We start from the raw sequence: 21028 nt of genomic DNA, 5'->3' as shown, positions 1-21028 counted from the left end.
CACTAAGGGCTTATTAAAGGTGTGGAAGAGCTGTCCAGTAGGTTATTAAAGAATCTTGCGTTGTATGAGATTCTTTTTAGGTTTGATGTCTCCTGGGAAGACATTAAAGCTGAAAGAAAGGAAAATTGTTTGCTGTGTTTAATGTTCTCAGTTGGGCATTTAACATAAATTGTGAAGAAAATTCCAAATTTTCTCTAACATAAACACACTTAAAATTAGATAAATGAAAACAGGCCTTGAGGAAAATGGCAAGAATGAGGTCAAATGAACTCTAACTTGTCTAGGAGCTCAGCAGTGAGGAACAGAAGGTATCGTCCTTGTGGCAGCTGCGTCCATGTCACAGCTGACAGCTAATTCATTATGATCTGGTTTCAGAGCTTGATGCTATAAAAGAACAATTAAGCCTCTAGTTAGTAGACATGAAAAATTGGTGAACTCATTGTCTTCTGATGCAGATGCAGATACATTATAATCTGATCAGACCTCAAAGACAAAAACTGCAACATATCTTTTAGGTTTTTCCAAGACTGGGGAGATAGATATAGATGAAGAGGTGAAGAAGGCTTTAATTGGTATGAAGCAGATGAAAATCATGATGGGAAGGAGAGAGGAGGAACATACGAATCTAATGAAAACCCTGAAGAAATGCAGAGAAGAAAAGCAGGTACAGTAATTGAAAATAATATCTGTTCTTAAACATATCTGATCCATAAGTACTGTACTTGTTAAGGCAATTGATGAATTATTTATTTTCCCTAATACTAGATTTTCTGGAGAGCAGACCTCATTGGAAGAAAAATTTGAAGGAAATTTAAAATTTCTTCAAAGAACATATTCCTTGTAGAATAGGCCTTTGCAGGACTCCAAACCCAGGAATTTCAGGGATTCATCTCTGTTTGGGAAGTGCTTCTTACTTAAAAATACTGACTAAAGTCTTTTCTGAGTTAGGATATTGAGTTTAAAGTGTTCGGGGAGTTTTGGGCTAGGTCAGTGGTCTCCAAAGTTTTTTGATCTCCTATCCTATTACTAAAATATTTATTACTATTCACTCCTAAATGTATGCATATTAATTTATTTATAAACTGGAAACTTGAATTCTACCCCTAATAGCGCAAGACACAAAATGCACTTAGGGTGAGGTTCGTGGTTAGTGAGGGTGGATGTAAGTCTATATTTCAAATCATCTAGGTATTTTGAAATTTTTTTAGCCAACTTGCCAGATCTGATTAGATCATCATATTTTTACTCTGTCACCTGGCCAATAAAGAGCTCAGAATGACAAAGTGCTAGCTCTGCTGTTTGCTTCTTGTCTTCCTGAGCTGAAATTATTCATATTTTTCTAATCTGCTGGGGTTTTTTTCCCAAGAATCTTTTTATCCTCCTATTTGGTGAAGGCTGGTTTAGTTAAAACTAGATAATCACCTAACCCAGTCCTCTAAATGGCAATTCGTTGCAATCAGCTGTAAGTGAACAGAGAGAGAGAGGCAGCCAGTGTCAATGCTTGTGGAATGTGGAGGGCCGCTCCCCCAGGATCCCCACATGCCATTGGCCATGTGCAATGATCTGACACAAGCACAATAGAGCACCAGTGTATAGGGAATAGACATCAGCCTAATCACTTATTTTTTTAATTCAAATACCTTTACTTAATAGCTATAGTTCAAACTATGTATCTTACCAATGGAGAATACACATTATATTCAAATGTCAATGTTTATGTGTTACAATTATAAAGCTCAATACATTTCAAAATTACAGACATTTCATGGCTCACAGTGTTGGAGTGGTTTTTCCCTGTGAGCACAGCCGTTAGAGGCTTTCCTGTCAAAACAGTTTTCGGGAGATCACAGCTGTTAGGAACGGACCTCCCCGGCACCCTGGCCAGTCTTAACCAATCCCTTAGCGTCGCAATAGCAATGGTGCGAATTCTCCCAAACCCTGAAGCCTAACCCTATAAAACAAAGCACCCGACCCCAATAAGTGTTCAGTCTTTGGGAACAATCCCGCTGAGCCCGCCAGTGTAGTAAACCTGTGTTCTCCCTGATCTCTGTGTGCCTCTTGAGTTTCTCGGTCCCCGCCATTTTCCACAACAAAAGTTTAACAGCATTAACCATTAACATAACACTCAAACAACTAAAATTTTTTAAAATTATTTTCCAGTTTTACCCTTAAAGAGGAAATAAAACTGTAACAAAAATAACTTGGAAAATACTTTAAATTTTAACATTGAGAGTAAATTATTTTAAAAATTTATTGTCATTTAAAAATGTTTTAGCTGTGGTAAAATACACTTAAAATTTACCATGTTAATCATTTTTATGTTTACAGTTCACTAGTGTTTTAAGTACATTCGCATTATTGGGCAACCAATCTCCAGAATTCTTTCCATCTTACAAAACTGAAACTCTATACCCATTAAACAACTCCCAATTTCTCCTCCCCACAGTCAATTTTTAAATTAAAAAATACAAATAGAAGTTCTAATATTTCCTCCCTATACCTATAAAGTTGGGGGCCACTGAGTTCCAAAAAGCTTCTGAGTCCTGTGGCCTCTGGGCGTCCAGTAAGCAATTGGAGCAGAACTGTGTGACAGGCTCACCACAAAGCTGTAGTCAGCCTGTCACCAGACTGGTTGATGTTACAATCACACCTACGCTCCTCATAATGCAGGGTCTCTAGCAAGGAGACGAGATTGCCTGACCAGCAGCTGAAAGCCCTCCTCCCTTTGGGAGCAATCGAAAGAATTTCAGGAAATTAAAAATAAGCCTCATGGGGAAAATGTGGAAGGCCTTGAACTGGATTCTTCCCTGATGGGCTTATCAGCCTGGCCACTGGGAATAATGACACCAAATATCATTTACAGGCCCTTTATAAAACACATTATCACATGTAATCCTTCCAACATCTGGGTAAACCATTGCTTTCATTTACAGCTAAGAAAACAGGCTCAAGATGCTAATTAACATGTTAACCCAACCAACTCTGTAACGAATGACCAGGGGGCAATCAGCTGGTGTGGTGCCTGTGGGACCCAGTGACTCTGTTTTCCTCCCTTTCCCCAGCTACCTACCAAACCCCAGGTGTAGTACTATGAAAAGAAGGCTCCAGTTAGGGGTGGGTCAAGTAAGCAAGTGTTGGTTTCAGCTCTGGCCCTGAAGAATCCTAGGACTTGTAAAATTTTTATTTTCCTTAAAAACCTACTTATTGTATAAAAATTCATTGAATCATACTCTTAAGGTCTGGCCACTCAATTAAAAAGTTAATTAAAAAAAAGAAAAACCTAAGTCTCCCTCCCTAAAATTACTTTAAACCTAGAATAAAGGATACTTTAGACAAATTATAAAGTGGCAAATACAGGGTTGGCATCCCCAATCTCCCAGTACAGAGCACCTCCCATCCTCAGTTGACCTGGCGTCATCATTGTCCCCCTCCTGAGCTGTCCCTATTAATATTTAGTGAAAGCATCTGAAACTTTCTTAAATGGGAAACCCAAGAATGGCTTAAAGTGATTTGCCCCCAGTTCAGGTCTATATGGCCCTTTGATAACATGTAAACTACAGGAATAGATGTGGACGGCTGTCAGTGGGTGGAACATTTAGGGGGAACTGGAAGGAATGGACAAAGCATTCCTAAACTGGAGACCTACTTCCTCCTTGGCAACATTTCACTACCAGACTTGGGACGCTTGATTTGGTAATGCTTTTTGTTATGGTCTGGAGGTCAGGGGAAGGAAATCGGAGATACTAATAATAATGTTAGGTGCCTTGCTTGTTTACCTTATTTAATACAAAACCTTAAAAGGTAGATCCTATTGTTATTCCTATTTGCTAAGGAGGAGACCGAGGCAAAAAGATGTTAGTAATTTGCCCAAGGGTACACAGTGAGTGTAGTTTGGAATTGGAAATATTGGGATTTAGGTTTAAGTTAACAATGAGCAGAATATTTAAAACTGAGACTTGAGAAAATCTGGGTGGTATTGTTGCCTGCCAAAGTGAAGCAAACTTTCTTGAGAAGTTGTAGGATTCCAGAATTGTTGTGCAAAACCTAAAGAGACAAGAACATTCTGTCTGGGTCACAAAGTGCATTTGGTAGGCTTGGGCCCTGCCAGTTTTCTCATGTGGGTCATAGCAAATGCCACCTGGATCCTGCCATGAGGGCAGCTGAGCAATGTAAACCCAGAAAAGGAAATACAGAAGACTGTCAGTGCCCAGGTGTTTCTTTGGGCTTAATATGACAAAAAGGGTGAATTATGTTTCTTTTTCACTAGGTGGAAATGCACACTAAATTGTTTTCAGAGAAACTTTGATCCCTCGTGTAGTTTTCACTTAAGGGAGTGGCCATTAGCTCTGAAGCTATCCTATGCCTGGGTCCATTATACCTCATAGTTCCCCCGAACTACATCTCAGGCATGGAGGGAGCCTGTCTTCAGAAGTCCACACTTGCAGGGAGGCCAAGGGTCTAGGCAGGGGTTCCAGCCAGGAGCTCAGGTGACAGGGTTTAGGGATGGGTGTCACTTCTGTGGGGCTCCTTACCACAGATGGGAGTGGGACCTGGCCAAGTACAGCAAGGCACCACAAGGGGGAGTGCTTAGAATATGGACACAAATAATGAAGATGCTCAAAAATACAGCATCTCTGTAATTAGAATTAACCCGATGGGAAGATCTGATTTCATATACAAGAACTGCACTTTCTTGCAATGTTAAAAACATTCAAAAATTAAAGTCACCATAAATAAAAGAAACAAATGTGTCAACTTTCTAAGCCTTAAAACTACTTTCCACATCCCTCCAGGACTAAATGTAAATAGGACAGACAAGTAAACAGGTTAATTACAGTCGTTTCCAGAGTAGGGACTGCCTCTGCATTGTTGGTTCACCCACGTCTAGTGTAACGTCTGTCCCACAGCAAGCACTCAATAAATACCTAGTGAATGAATAAATGAATGGATGGAGAAGATTTGCATAGTTTCAATAGGGATCAATCAGTACCCTTTTCTTAATAAAAGAGAAAGCTTTGGGGTAGCTCTGTCAGCTGCTAGAGGCCTAAAAAAGCAATGAAGAAGTTGTTTAGAATATATGTATTTTTTAAAGAGTGAAATCAACTAAGGTACACATAGACTCATAGAATGGAAATAGGATGTTTTTTTCTACTTTTTAAATTAGGAAGCCTTGAAACTTATGAATGAAGTTCAAGGACATCTGGAAGAGGAAGAACGGCTATGCCAGGAGTCTTTGACAGATTCCTGGGATGAACGCAAGTCTTGCCTGGAAAGTGACTGCATGAGATTTTATATAACCTGCCAACCTAGTCAGTCCTCTATAAAAAATATGGTAAGGGGAAAATAGAGCTCAAGATTTCAGAGTTCTTAAGGTACTCACTTCAGCTTACCTTTTTAAAAATTAGTTTGTATTAATATTTAGAACAGAGGTGCCTGGTCTGATATTGGCCTTTTGCAATCTAGAATCTAACATTCGTTCATGCTCATGTATGATTCATCTGTGTATATACAATTTATAAGTTAGAAGAGCCATTCAGTGTTTGTCCCTCCTTTTGATGATGCTATATGTATCTCTCTTATAAACACCCTGACTCTTTCTGCCTCGTATTTGTTATTTGTGAACATGTTCCCACTAGATTGTAAGCTCTTTGAAGGCAAGGACCATATCTTATTTATCTTCATTAAAGCGTTGTAGATATCCAATAAATGTTTGCTGAATTGCATTCTGAATAATAGTATTATAGTCTCTGATTTCAACATGCTTTAACTTTTTTCTCTGGAAGCCAAACATTTGAAGACATTCTCTGCCTCCTGAATCTCTCCTTCAGCAGGCTTGCCCTCTTATGGCAGCATGCACATGCACTGCACACACACACACACACACACACACACACACACACACACACACACACACTCATGTCCCCTTTAGCCCTACCCATGCATGTCCTGTAGGACTAGCATGTTTTCTTTTTTGCCCCCTTTGGCTATCTTCTGGGTGGAAGGACTCACAAAGAGAAGTGACCTGAATAGGATGAGCTCTGCCCTATAAAAGTCTCCTACTCTATTGGCCTGAATTTCCCTTCCACTTCTAGAAGTGAACTGAGTATGAAATGGAGTGAAGATTTCCTCTCCACATTAGAGCACACGCTAATTAGAGCCTGCTCCTGGCTTGGCAGTGCCATACCCAATTACAGAGGGACCCAGCCTTAGGATGATTCGTATGCCAGGTTAATTTGCCTCCACTGTTAATTGCATCTGCTTTATTTTTATAGCCACTGTCACTCTTTAATACACAAGTATATGGTGGAATAAGCACTGGCTGGAATTCAGGAGACTTGGAGACAACTCCTATCTGTGCCAGTTCTGTGGCCTTATGAAAATATCTTGGGGCTTTAAAGTTTTGTTTTTGTAAATGGAATCAGGTAAACATAAGCTGTCATGGGGAAAGGCAGACAGTCCACCCAGATTACTGTTGGAGAAAGGCATGAGTCCTCTAAAAATTCCTACAGAATTCTTTGAACAGTAGTGGGATGCTACAGCAGCGATGTTCAGTAGTTATGTTTCTTAACACACAACATGGGCATATCCCTATCATATGACGATAATTATGTTCTGGCACAAACTTCAGTGTCACATAGATGAAATAGAGCATGGTGTGAGTGCTGTAAAATCTCCCAAATGAGTGGGGAATTCTGTAATTACAGCTTCATTCCTTTCACTAAAGCCAAGGAGGGTTTTGATTACTGCAAATAAGTAGCCTATTTAGCTGTATTAGGCATCTATAGTTCAGTGTGAAATGTTGATGAGATGAGAAAGAGGAGAGCATAAAGACACTAATTACATTCCACTGAAGGAAAACAAGAGAAGAACTAAGACACTAAGACAGAGGTGAAAGACAAGAGCTTTACTTACCCTTTTCAGGCAATCTACACAGTGCCCTTTAGACCATGGCATATCAACTACCACCAGTAAATCAGGCTGTGGCTTGTCAACAATACTGGAAATTTGGCCTTTTTAGGCCTTTGATAGGCAAACATACACCAGGAGGAATTTCAGGTCCTATTTCCATAGTCAATGTCAAAGCCAGTACAAGAGTGTTAATAAATTATCTTAAATTGAATCACCTTTCTTAGTTTGCCCAGAATTGTTCTTGATTTAGAATGACTACCGTAAATTGACTTTAAAATTAACAATAAAATAGTCCAGACAGAAAACAAATTTTTTACTCCATTTCTGTCCCCCACTCCACAGATTGAACAGTTTTTTAGGAAGATATATCAATTTCTGTTTCCTTTCCATGAAGATAATGAAAAAGATCTCCCCGTCAGAGAAAAGGTCATGGAAGAAGATGCACGACTGACCCAAATAGAGCATGTGTTCAGACAGCTGACTGTGGATGTGGGATTTCTCTTTAACAGGAGTTTTAACATCTTCAAACAGATGCAACAAGAATTTGACAAGGCTTTTCAGTCATATTTCATGTCAGAAACAGACTTACTAGAGCCTTATTTTTTTCCAGCTTTATTCAAAGAGCCAACAAAAAAAGTAGATCTTGTGCAAAGTTGGGACATTCCCAGCTTCTTCCAGCTGTTTTGTAATTTCAGTCTCTCAATTTATCAAAGTGTCAGTGCAACAATTACTGAGACGCTGAATGCAATGGAGGATTTACCAAAACAAGACAAAGGCAAGTATTAAAAGATTATTTTTACTTAGATGTCTACACTAAAGTCAAGTTTTATTTAGCTCTGGGAATGGTAAACATTTCCAAGTCATTGTACGATGCTTCTGAGAATGACAATTTATGGATAATCAAAGTTTCAGACCTCAGCTCCCAGTTTGGGAAGAAGCCTAGTGTCATGTAGAACCAGGTCACATTCAGTGCTCTTCACGGCCTCCTCTCATGGCATCACTGTAAGTCCTTAAATTATAACGTTTGTGCACAAAAACAATGAAAATACTCATAGGCAAACACAAAACTATAGAAACAGGAATTTCTGTAAAGCATAAGAATTGCCTTCTACCAATACGACTCATGCCTATGCTGCTTCATGTTTTAAAGCAGAAGGAGAAACCTGTGGAGAAATCTTCAGGCTTCTGTGGAGTGGTTGGGACACAGCATCGCAGAAACGAATGGCCATGTGGGTCAACTCTAGGATCTGTGTTTCCTTGGACTTATTTCTAAAAGGCTGCTCCCCTCTGACATGAAAAGTAAAATGGGCTCCTTCTAAAATCCTGTCATTTGTGACATGGATGAACCTGGAGGGCGTTGTGCCAACTGAAATAAGCCAGTCACAGAAGGACAAATACCACACTTATATGAGGAATCTAAACTAGTCAGACTGGTAGAAGCAGAGAGTGGAATGGTGGTTGCCAGGTACAGAGGAGAGAGGTAAATGGGGAGGTATTGGTCAAAAGGTACAGAGTTTCAGTTATACAAGATGAATAAGTCTTAGAAATCTACTGTATAGCACAGTGCTCAGAGTTAACAATACTATATTAGATACTTAAAAGTTTGCTAAGAGGGTAGGTCTCATGTTAAAGTTCTTGTCAATAATAATAATAATGGCAGTAGGACATTTTTGGAGGTGATGGATAGTTTTATGGTATAGATTGTGAGGACGAGTTCCTGGGTGTATACTTATTGCCAGACTCATGAAGTTGTATATACTAATTATATACAGATTTTTGTATGTAGGAAAAAAGAAAGACTCCTTCTAGCTGACTATTTTCCAATTATACCAGCTCTAGTTGGCAACATCTGAATAAAATTCTCAAAATTGCCACAACATTGCATAACGGGCCTTTATATAGGAGGGGCTTACTTTGTGCTATCAGAAAATGAAGCCAGGAAACAATGCATTACATCCTTCCCGTCCCATTGTTCCATGAGCAGAACAGCCATCATCATTACTGGAATTGTTGTTAGGTTCTATTTCAGGGTCCGGTGGACTTTTCTTGTAAGTCAGGTGTTTTGTCTGGTATTCAGTTATGAAATTTCAAGTTCACCAAATATTCAGGAAAAACATCAAGGCAGTAGACTAAATATATCAATGCTGGAATGATGTTGAATAATCTTTGCCTGATGCTTTAAACAGATATCAATGTCTTGGAATAATATTCAGAACATGTTCATTAAAACAAAATTATGCCTCCTCCCACCCTATCTTTCACAATGTGTACGCTCAAATGTGCACAGGAGTATTAGTGATTCAGACAGTTGAAATCTAAACAATTTCTCAACCAATGCAACTCCCTCCGACACCACCAACTCAGAATGCGTGTTTCCACCAGTATGCCTGAGGTTCCTCCCCATTCACACACCCCAGGACCAGCCCCTGCTCTCAGCTGGATCATGGTCCCCCTCTCCCTGTCCTCTCACTACCTTCACCTTGGTGATGACTTGGACATGCATGGTCCCCGATAAATGCAAAAATTAAAAACAAACCAACAAACAAAAAAGTATGCAGGAAACTCAACAGAGGAGAATTTCTCTTCCCAGATAAGCAGATAAGGACTATTTATCAAAAATAGGCAGGCAGGGGCTGGAGGATATTTGCATGTGGTTTCCATTACTTTTCTGTACAGGTGATAGGTGAGGAATAAACCTACTGCCTCTAGAAAATCCACCTAATGAGAAGACATTTTGAGCTTTGCCTCTTGCGGTAGGCAGCATGATAGCGTCCCAAAGATGTTCACATCCTAATCTCCAGAACCTGTGACTATGTTAGGTTACACAGCAAGGGGAAAGTAAGGTTGTAGATGGAATTGAGGTTGCTAATGAGCTGACCTTAAAATCGAGAGATTATTCTGGCTTTTATTCAGGTGGGCCCAATGTAATCACAAGGTTTCTTAAAAGTAGAAAAAGGAGGCAAAAAAGAATCAATAGGAACGGCAGCATAAGGAAAAAGAAATGACATTGTGTCTACTCCTTTCAAGTGCAGACTTAATGGCATTGATATGTAAATCTGTGTTACGTAGACACTAATCCTGGAGGCTCGAGTTCAAAGATGATGCCTGTGCAGGACAAAGGACTGAGCGGAGAACTTGGCTGGAATTTCTCAGAATGTTTCCAATTTCATTCAAGATGCCAAGCCTGTCAGAATTACCTGTGGGAAGGTAAATAACTATTAGTTTTTCAGGGATTCAGTAGTATTCTGGTCAGAGGTCAAAATTACAAGCATTGTGGATTCATTTGCTTCCCTTCAAGCACTTTTTTTGCGAGCTTATTTCCATCTGGGGGTACTCAGTGTAGGTTTATAAACTTTTATTGTTTAAAAGCGGGTGAACTCACTTTCCCTTTCTTTAAAATTCCCTCCTTGTTCCTGTGAATTTGTTATGGTTAAAGGCCAAACAAACACTAACGTGTGCAAAAGAGAACCATGAACAAATTAGGGTAACTTCTTACTGCAAAGAAAAAGAAAATCCACCAATGAAGGCAATCTTCCTATTGTGTAAGCAAATTTTTAGCCAAGTGAGTTTTTTTGTTGTTGTTCTTTTTTTTTTAATGGCAGTAACACTTTCCAGTTGGTGGGTTAATTACTAACTGGTATTTAAATAGGAAAAGTAGCTTCCTGTTGCAAGCTCCAAGCAGACTTTGTCCTCCCAGATCTGACCAAGAGCTGCCTTTCTGTTCTTCCCCAGGTGAGAAATCTTTTCTCTCCACCAATCTCTTACCCCTTTTCTAGCTCCCTCCCCTCATCTTCCCATAACTAAAGTTATTCCTTCCACCCTCTAGGGCCTGAAAGCACATATTCTTACAAAAGCCAGGAAGAACTGTTGATTTTGTTGCCCTAAAGAAAGAAAATTCTAAAATGTGTAGCTAAGGGCTTGGAGTAGGAGGTCCAATATAAACTGGACCTTTTTGTTAGAGTGGAAGGGAGTCTTATGTCTACTGAATGGTTAACTAGTTGGTTCCCTGCACCAGTTTCATTATTTCAAAAATGGAGTTAATATATCTACTTCTATAGGTGTCCTGAAGACTAAATGAAATATCTGAAGTATTGATTCTCATTATTCAAATATTTGTCTTTTAAGTCACCGTTGTAAGGTTGCATACAAAAACAGAAGCTTTTATAAGAGAAAAATATACATTATTGTAACAACCACTTGTAAAAATAGTCCTGCTTAGAATCTAAAAAACAAAGTAAAAGAACAAACAAAACAAAGCAATCATGAGATGTTAAGCACTGCATAGGGAATATAGTCAATAATATTGTAATAAGAATGAATGGTGTCAGATGGGTACTAGATATATCAGGGTGATTACTTTGTAAGGTATATGAATGTTTAAATCACCATGTTATATATCTGAAACTAATATATAGTGTATGTCAACTGTAATTGAAAAATAATAAAATTGTTAAAAAATAGTCCCATTCAAACATCTCATCATTAACTTCCTTTCATCCAGTGAGAAGCTTTGATGAATAATCTCTCATTGATCGTCATAATACAGGAGATGAGGGGAGAGGGAATCAGAGAAAGGTGGTCAAAAGTTACAAACTTCCAGTTATTAGATAAGTAAGTACTAATGATACATTAGTACAGCATGGTAATTATAGTTCACATTGCTATATGGTATATATGAAAGTTGTTAAGAGAGTAAATCTTAAGAGTTCTCATCACAAAGAAAAATTTTTTTCTTTTCTTTTTATTGTATCTATATGAGATGGTGAATGTTAACTACACTTATTGTGGGAATCATTTCACAATATATGCAAATTAAGCTATCATGCTGTACACCTTAAACTTATACAGTGATGTATGTAAATTATTTCCAAATAAAACTGGAAAAAGATAATACAGAAATAAAATCACATAATACAGTATAATCAATAGACATCAGATAATGCATCAGATACAGTGTATGGCAGATAGCACAGTATTCATGCAATGTAAATTGTTTGCTGCAAAAGTAAAACATAAAGGAAAATATGTCCTAATATGCTCCCATACAATTTAAAACTTTTATTATAAAATGCATTTTCTTGTGAATATGTAAAGAATAAAATAATTTTAAAAACCATGTGCCTACTGCCTAGATTAAAAAATAAAAATATTACCAAAACAGATGGAGTCCCCACTGCGTCCCTTCCACATGACATTCTCTTTATCTCTAAAAGGAAACTGCTATTTTGAACTTGGTGTTTATTATTTCCTTGTATTTCTGTATCTTTTTATCATGTATGTTTACATACAGCACATACCATACATAGCAATGTTTTACGCTTTTTATTTTTATATTGTCAAAGTATAATGTTTAAGCTTAAAAATATGACTCATACAAATATAAAATGAGCACATATTAAGATTAATTTATCCAATTAATGAGGGAACCAGCAAAGTTTTCAAGATGTTTCAGAGGATTATGGCAGAGACCAAAGTATTTATAGACAAAGATAGACAGAATGTTGAAGTGTGATTGCAAAATTAGATGCAAAATTAGTTAATGTACTAAAGGGTAATAAAACTGTAACTTTTACAGTTATGTTTTCCATCAGACCAAAATAATTTACATCTCCACTGGGCAAAACTCATTTGCAACTTTCTAATCTATAATTTACATCGAACTGCATAAAGTCTGGTTCTAATCAACAGTAAATAGTGAATCCAAAAAGGATCATTTCCCTAGGGAATTAAGTAATTTTGGGGTGGACCTCTTAGCCAATGCTTTATAAGACATTGCAAGGACACACAGCCATTCTTTTGCCTTATTTCCAAGTTTTGGATAGTTTTTCTTAGCAACATAAATGTTAGTGCTTATGAATTGTTTGCAACTTGGCTTTTTTTATGCAGTGCAGTTTGTGAAATTTAATCATGTGAATACCTGTTGTTCTAATTCCTTAATTTACTGTCTTATGTTAGCTATGTAAGCATATTACAATTTATTTATGCATTCTTCTGTTGAAGTATGTGTTGCTTCCAATGTTTTGCTATTACAAACAACTCCCCTACATTTCGTCAAGCAATTATTTTGCCTCTTCATATAAACATCTGATTCCTTTTTTGTTTTAAGACTAAGCACATTATTAATTATAATCTTATATTTGGTAAACATAAGGTAAATGAAATATTTTCCAAAACATTATAAATAATTTTTTTCATTATTTACCATACATATTTGATCCCCGTTTTAAGTGGATTCAATATAAGTGGCTCTTTTCCTCTTTTCCCATACCAATTACTCGTCCTGGCTATATATACCCAAATTCAAAATAGTAGGGGTTTTTTGAGGGGATAAAAGGGTTGTGATGTGGAAGGGGCAAAGTGGGGACTTCATCTGTTTGGGTAATATTTTATTTTTTAATATAGGTGGTAAACACATGGGATTTATTCTGAGGAATTTCTGTCTCTGGCCCAGTTTCTGTTATATAAGACCATGTAATTATCAATTGAACTGGATCTCTCATGAAAGTGATGTAGGCAATATTTATAATTCCTTGAGAACAACAGGCATAAATGGGTAGCTCACACAAGCAGAAGGGGACATATGCACAGAAGATTAAAAACAAAATGACCACAATATTTTGGAGCTCCTCCCATCAAGAGGTGGAGTCTCTTTTTTCTGTACTGAATCTGGGCTTGGCTGTGGGTCTGGCCTTAGCCAATGAGATATTGGCAAATGTGACCAAAGTGGAGCTTTGAAATGTGCTTATAAATCAAGGCTTGTCCTCTCTTGCTGTCAGAAAGCCCAGGCTAGGCTTCTGGAAAATGAGAGGCCTCAGCAATCCCAGCTGAGGCCCCCTAATCTGAAAGAGGCCATCGTAGACCATCCAGCCCGAATGGAGCTGGCTCAGAAATAAAAATAGTCCAACCAATGCACAGAAACATGAGAAATAATAAATATTTGTTTATTATGCAGCAACAGCTAATGGAAACATATTGTCATACTTCATAAGAGACACCTGCTAAATGTGCGTTTTCTTTCTTCTCTTGACACACTCATTCTGACATCTATGTGGTGACTAAAAAATGCCTTAATGTGCTGTGGGTCCCACTGATCATATGAGTGTATTTTGAAAAATAACAGCTTTATTGAGATAGGCTTGATATACCATAAAGCTAACCCTTTTAAAGTACACAATTCAGTGATTTTTAATGTCTTCACAAAGTTGTATAACCATCACATTCCAGAATATTTCCACCCTAAAAGAAACTCCATAATCATTAGCTATCACTAACCCTTCCTTCCCCCCAGCCCCTTGTCCTAGCCAGCCTCTGGCAACCACACAGCTTTATGCCTCTATTTTCTTCTAAGAGTTTTACAGATTTAGTTTTTACATTTAGGTCTGACACATCCTTTTTTGTAAAAATTAAAGTTTATTGGGGTGACAATTGTTAGTAAAGTTACATAGATTTCAGGTGTACAATTCTGTAATACATTATCATCTATGTCTCACATTATGTGTTCACCACCCAGAGTCAGTTCTTCCATCACCATATATTTGATCCCCTTTACCCTCATCTACTAACCCCCTCCCCCCTTACCCTCTGGTAACCACTAAATAATTGTCTGTGTCTATGAGTTTTTGTTTCTTCATTTGTCTTGTTCTTTTGTTGTTTTCAGTTTTATATACCATATATCAGTGAAATCATGTTTCTCGACTTTTTCTGACTTATTTCACTTAGCAGTATAACCTCAAGATCCATCCATGTTGTCGCACATGGTATTATTTCATCTTTTCTTATGGCATAATAGTATTCCATTCTGCATATGTACCACTACTTCTTTATCCATTCATCTATCAAAGGACACGTTGGTTGTTTCCATGTCTTGGCCACCGTAAATAAAGCTGCATCGAACATTGGAGCACATATGTCTTTATGGATAAATGTTTTCAGATTTTTTAGGTAAATACCCAGGAGAGGGATTGCTGGGGCATATGGTAATTCTATTTCTAATTTTTTGAGGAACCTCCATATTGCCTTCCATAGCGGCTGCACCAATCTGCATTCCCACCAACAGTGTATGAGGGTTCCTTTTTCTCCACAGCCTCTCCAACACTTGTTACTATTTGTCTTGTTGATGACAGCCATTCTAACTGGTGTAAGGTGATATCTCATTGTGGTTTTTATTTGCATTTCTCTGATGATTAGTGATGTTGAACATTTTTCATATGTCTGTTTGCTATTTGTATGTCCTCTTTGGAGAAATGTCTCTTCAGGTCCTATGCCCATTTTTCAATTGGATTATTTGTTTTCTTGTTGTTGAGTTGCATGAATTCCTTATATATTTTGGATATTAGCCCCTTATCGGAGGCACTGTTTGCAAAAATCTTCTCCCATTCAGTTGGTTGCCTCTTTATTTTGTCGATGATTTCTTTTGCTGTACAGAAGGTTTTTAGTTTGACATAGTCCCATTGATTTATTTTAGCTTTTACTTCCCTTGCCTTTGTAATCAAATTCATAAAGTGCTCTTTGAACCCAAGGTCCATAAGTTTAGTACCTATGTTTTCTTCTATGCAGTTTATTCTTTCAGGTCTTATGTTTAGGTGTTTGATCCATTTTGAGTTAATTTGGGGACAGGGTGACAGATAGCAGTCCAGTTTCATTCTTTTGCACATGGCTTTCCAATTCTCCTAGCACCATTTATTGAAGAGGCTGTCTTTTCTCCATGGTATGTTTTTTGCTTCTTTGTCAAAAATTATCTGTCCATATTTATGTGGTTTTATTTCTGGGTTCTCAATTCTATTCCATTGGTCTTGTGTCTGTTATTCTGCCACTACTATACTGTTTTAAATATTGTTGCCCTGTAGTACAAGCTAAAGTCAGGGAGTGTGATACCTCCAGCACTGTTGTTTTTTCTTAGGAGTACTTTGGCTATTCAGGGTCTTTTGCGGTTCCATACAAATCTGATGATTTTTTGTTCTATTTCTTTAAAAAGTGCCATTGGGATTTTGATGGGGGTTGCATTAAATCTGTATATTGCTTTGAGTAATATGGCCATTTTAACTATGTTGATTCTTCCAATCCATGAGCATGGAATGTCTTTCCATTTCTTTGTGTCTTCTTCAATTTCTTTTTAAAATGTCTTATAGTTTTCAGTACATAGGTCTTTCACATCCTTGGTTAAGTTTATCCCTAGGTATTTTATTCTTTTTGTTGCAATTGCAAAAGGAATTAGGTGTTTTTATTTCTTTTTCTGAGATTTAATTGTTAGTATATAGGAATGCAATGGACATTTATACGTTGACTTTGTAGCCGGCAACTTTACTGTATTGGTTCATTGTTTCTAATAGCTTTTTGGTAGAGTCTTTAGGGTTTTCTATATATAGCATCATGTCATCTGCAAAAAGTGGAATTTGACTTCTTCATTCACAATTTAGATGCCTTTTATTTCTTTCTCTTGCCTGATTGCTCTGGCTAGGACTTCCAATACCATGTTGAAAAGCAGAGGTGATAGGGGACAGCCCTGTCGTGTTCCTGAACGTAGAGGAAAGGGCTTTATTTTTTCACCATTAATTATGATATTAGCTGAGGGTTTGTCATATATGGCCTTTATTATGTTAAGGTATTTTCCTTCTATACCCATTTTATTAAGCTTTTAATCATTAATGGATGTTGTATCTTGTCAAATGCTTTTTCTGCATCAATTGATATACTCGTATGATTTTTGTCCTTTATTTTTTCTATGTTGTGTATCACATTGATGGATTTGCACATGTTGAACCATCCTTGTGCTCCTGGGATAAACCCCACTTGGTCGTGATGTATAATCTTTTTACTGCATTGTTGCATTCTATTTGCTAGAATTTTGTTTAGGATTTTTGCATCTGTATTCATCAGAGATATTGGTCTGTAATTTTCTTTTTTTGTGTTATGTTTACCATGTTTTGGTATCAGGGTAATATTGGCCTCATAAAATGAGTTAGGGAGTATTGTCTCTTCTTCAATTTTTTGGGAGAGTTTGAGTAGGACAGGTATTAGATCCTCTTTGAATGTTTGGTAGAATTCACTAGTGAAGCCATCTGGTCCCAGACTTTTGCTTTTGGGAAGGTTTCAGATGACTGATTCAATTTCGTTACTGGTGATCGGTTTGTTTAGATTTTCCAGTTCTTCATGGTTCAGCCTTGGAAGGCTATATGTTTCTAAGAACTTGTCCATTTCTTCTAGGTTATTGAATTTGGTGGCATATCGTCCTTCATTATATTCTTGGATGATCCTTTGTATTTCTGTGGCATCCGTGATAACTTCCCCTCTTTCATTTCTGATTTTGCTTATTTGTGTCTTTTCCCTTTTTATCTTAGTGAATCTAGCCAAGGGTCTGTCAATTTTTTAAATCTTTTCAAAGAACTAGCTCTTTGTCACATTAATTTTTTCTATTGTTTTTTCGTTTTTTATTTCATTTAGTTTTTCTCTGATTTTTATTTTCCCTTTCTTCTGCTGAATTTGGGTTTCATTTGTTCTTCTTTTTCTAGTTTTTTAAGGTGTAATGTGAGGTTATTTATCTGTGATTTTTCTTGTTTCTTGAGATAGACCTGTAATGATATAAATTTCCTTCTTAAAACTGCTTTTGCTGCATCCCCAAAATTTTGGTAGGATGTATTTTCATTCTCAATTGTTTCTCTGTATCTTTTTATCTTTCCTCTTATTTCTTCTTTAACCCAGTCATTCTTTAAAAGTATGTTGTTTATCTCCACATATTTGTGGTTTTTCCTGCTTTCTTTTTGCAGTTGATATTCGATTTCAAAGCCTTGTAATCAGAGTATGTGCTTGGGATGATTTCACTCTTCTTAAATTTGTTGAGGCTGATTTTATGTCCCAATATATGGTCTATCCTTGAGAATGTTCCATGTACACTAGAAAAGAATGTATAGTCTGATGTTTTAGGATGAAGTGCTCTATAAATGTCAATTATGTCCATTTCATCTAATGTGTCATTTAGGGCTGCTATTTCGTTATTTATTTTCTGTTTGGATGATCTATCCATAGCTGTCAATGATGTATTTAGGTCCCCTACTATAATTGTGTTTTGGTCAATTTCTCCCTTTAATTCTGTTAGTAGTTGCTTGGTATATTTTGGTGCTCCCTGATTGGGGGCATAAATATTGATGACTGTTATGTCTTCTTGTTGTATAGTCCCCTTTATCATTATGAAATGTCCATCTTTGTCTCTTGTTACCTTTTTTATCCTGAAGTCTGTTTCATCTGATATCATTATGGCTACACCTGTTTTTCTCTGGATACCATTTGCTTGGAGTATCAATTTCTACCCTTTTACTTTGAGTCTATATTTGTCCTTGTAGCTGAGATTTGTCTCTTGGAGACAGCATATGGTTGGGTTTAGTTTTAATCCAATCTGCTACTCTGTTCCTGTTTATTGGTGAGTTCAGTCCATTTACATTTAGGGTGATTATTGATATGTGAGGATTTCCTATCATTCTGTCTTTAGTTTTCTGGTAAGGCTGTGTCTCCATTGTTTCTTTGCCTTTTTGTTGCTGTCTATTATTTCAGCGTGATGGTATTCTATGATTTTTCTCTCTATTTCTTCTTTTATTATGTTATATATTTCAGTTCTGGATTTTTGTTTTGAGTGGTTACCATTAGGTTTACGTAAAAGAAAGTTTCATGTTTAGAGTATTCCATTTTCTTCAGCACGCTTACTTTCTCCATTCCCTTATACCAGTTCAGACCTTTACTCTTCTGCCTTTTATGTTTTTGTTGTTGCAAATTATCCCTATTTATGCTGTGAGTTGATTCCTGGGCTGCAGTAGCAAGTTGTCTTTTGCCTCTTTTTCTTTAAGTGTTTTTCTTCTTCTTTATTCTGTACGTTATGTTTAAGTGTATAGTGTCTTATTTGGTGTAGGGGTTGCCATTTCCTGCTTCTGTTTGTCTGTTCATAATACTACGCATGGTTTTGTATTCTTTTGCTTTTTTGTTTCAGGTCGAATAGCCTCCTTCAGTATTTCTTGTAATGCAGGTCTTGTGTTAGAAAATTCCCTCAGCTTCTGTATGTCTGGAAAGGTCTTTATTTTTCCTTCATGTGTAAAGGATATCTTTGCTGGCTATATTATTCTTGGCTCATAATATTTCTCTTTCAATAGTTTGACTATTTGATTCCACTCCCTCTTGGCTTGTAGAGTTTCTGCTGAAAAATCTGATGATAACCTAATGGGCTTTCCTTTGTAGGTTACCGTCTTCTTTTCCCTGGCTTCTTTCTTGTTAATTTTTGACAGCTTCAATACAATGTGCTTTGGAGAAGGCCTGTTGGGTTAAGGTAATTAGGTGTTCTATTTGCTTCTTGGATTCGAGGATCCAGTTCTTTCCACAAGTTTGGGACGTTCTCATCGACTATTTGTTTGAATATACTCTCTGCTCCCTTCTCCCTTTCTTTTCCTTCTGGTATGCCCATTATTCTTATATTACTCTTTCTGCTGGAGTCAGAAAGTTCTTGTAGAGTTCTTTTATTTCTTTTAACTCTCAAGTCTCTCTCTTCTTTGATCTGTGTCATTTCCACACTTCTATCTTTGATGTCACTGATTCTTTTCTCCATCTGGTCAGCTCTATTACCTAAGCTGGCTATTTCATTCTTCATTTCTTTTATTGTGTTCTTAATCTCCAGAAATTCTATTTGGTTCTTTTTTAAAATTTCAATCTCTTTGGTAAAATGTTCGTTTTGTTCTTTGATTGTGTTTCTGAGTTCATTAAACTGCCTGCGTTTTCTTGCATCTTGTTGAGTATTTTCAAAACTGCAATCTTTAGTTGTCTGTCATTTAAGTCACATATCTCCATGTCTTTTAGTTCATTTTCTGGAGACTTTTCATTTTCTTTCTGAGCTGCCTTGTTACCTTGATTATTCATGGCAATTAGTGAGTTGTTATTTCTCTTCCTAGGCATCTACAGGAGTGGGTTCTGCAGCAGGTTGGTAAGAAAAGGTCTTTCCTTTGCTCTCCAGTAGGTGTTGGTAGAATGCTTTATTTTCTTTCCATCTGCAGCCTTTAATTCTCTCTCACGCTGTAATATTATATTTTCTGTGTACTGTTCTTGCTTCTCACACAATGGCTGGATTCCCTGGAAGGCGGGCTTCTCCTCTGTGAACAGGTCTCCTGGGTCACAGGGCACCGCCTCCATTGGGGGATGTGGAAAGCTTCTGAAGTTCCAAAGCTCTTCCTGCACCACATTCAGGGCCTGTGTGTTTCAGTGGCTCTGTTTACCCCTGCAGGGATCCACCCAGATAGGTGGGGGTAGGGGCAGGGGCCCTGTGGGTTGTGAGAGGTTGCTGTGAGCAATGGCAGTGACCACAACCACAGCCAGTCCTGCACTCAGGGCTCTCTCCCCTTTGCCAGAACTAGTTGGGCTCCAAGTCTGTGGCTGTGGGCTGCAGCTCTCAGAATTGCAAATATTCTGTTCTTTTGATGTGACACTGCTACTCTTCCGCTTCTAACACTGGGCAGGTGGGGGTGGGGCGAGCTCTGAGAGGGTGGGGAGGGGACAGCTAGGCTCCATGCCTATGCCTTCCATCCTCTGCTTGGCAGTGAGGGCTTAAACTGCTGTTTTCACCCTTCTTCCCTCAGTCTTTACTCCGAGCTCTCTACCGTGAGCATTGGGTTCAGCTGTATTTTATGCTGCTCCCTCAGGCGGGACTGTGGGCCATAAACAGAGCATTAGCAATCTGAATTCTTCCCTCTCTCACAGCTGCAGTAGCGTTGGAATGCAGAGAGCTCAGAGCTCAGAGCTCTGAGTGCTGGTCTGCATCTTGTGCCCCCGCAGCCCACGTCTCCTTATTTCCTGCTTCCTTCCTCCCCAACTTGCCCAATTCGCCCACCTTTAGATGATTTCAGTTGCATGTCTCCTAGTCTTGCCTGTCTGCTGCACAGGGAGTCCTTTGTGGAATTATAGTTGTTCAATCTGTTGTAAATTCCAGGGGAGATTTCAAGAGGCTCACCTCACGCCACCATTTCTATGTCATCTAATTCTGATACATCTTGCATTAGTTTTTGTATATGGTGTGAAGGAGGGGTCCAAAGTCTTTATTTTGCAATTGTCTATCCAGTTGTTTTAGTTCTACTTATTGAAGACTAGTTTTTTC

The 21028-nt window shown here is 37.8% G+C and overlaps 1 protein-coding gene across 2 annotated transcripts in view; it reads left to right on the top strand.

Moving 5' to 3' along the window:
* Positions 1 to 384: 384 nt before the first annotated feature.
* CLUL1 (clusterin like 1) overlaps positions 385 to 21028 on the top strand; it is a 30259-nt gene continuing 9615 nt past the window's right edge. Inside the window, exons 1-4 of one of the 2 annotated variants that reach the window (XM_019741174.3) lie at positions 385 to 664; positions 5165 to 5332; positions 7252 to 7684; positions 9979 to 10116. In XM_019741174.3, the coding sequence (XP_019596733.3) occupies positions 575 to 664; positions 5165 to 5332; positions 7252 to 7684; positions 9979 to 10116 (829 nt within the window). In that variant the 5' untranslated portion in view covers positions 385 to 574. The remainder of the gene's footprint in view (positions 665 to 5164; positions 5333 to 7251; positions 7685 to 9978; positions 10117 to 21028) is intronic. The other variant, XM_074340255.2, reaches the window with a different exon arrangement.

The sequence above is a fragment of the Rhinolophus sinicus genome, chromosome 4 (genome assembly GCF_057876585.1).
Source record: "Rhinolophus sinicus isolate RSI-liver-muscle chromosome 4, RSI-T2T, whole genome shotgun sequence".
NCBI lineage: Eukaryota > Metazoa > Chordata > Mammalia > Chiroptera > Rhinolophidae > Rhinolophus > Rhinolophus sinicus.
The sequence above is the reverse complement of the archived record's forward strand: the minus strand, read 5'-3'. Positions and strand labels throughout refer to the sequence as shown.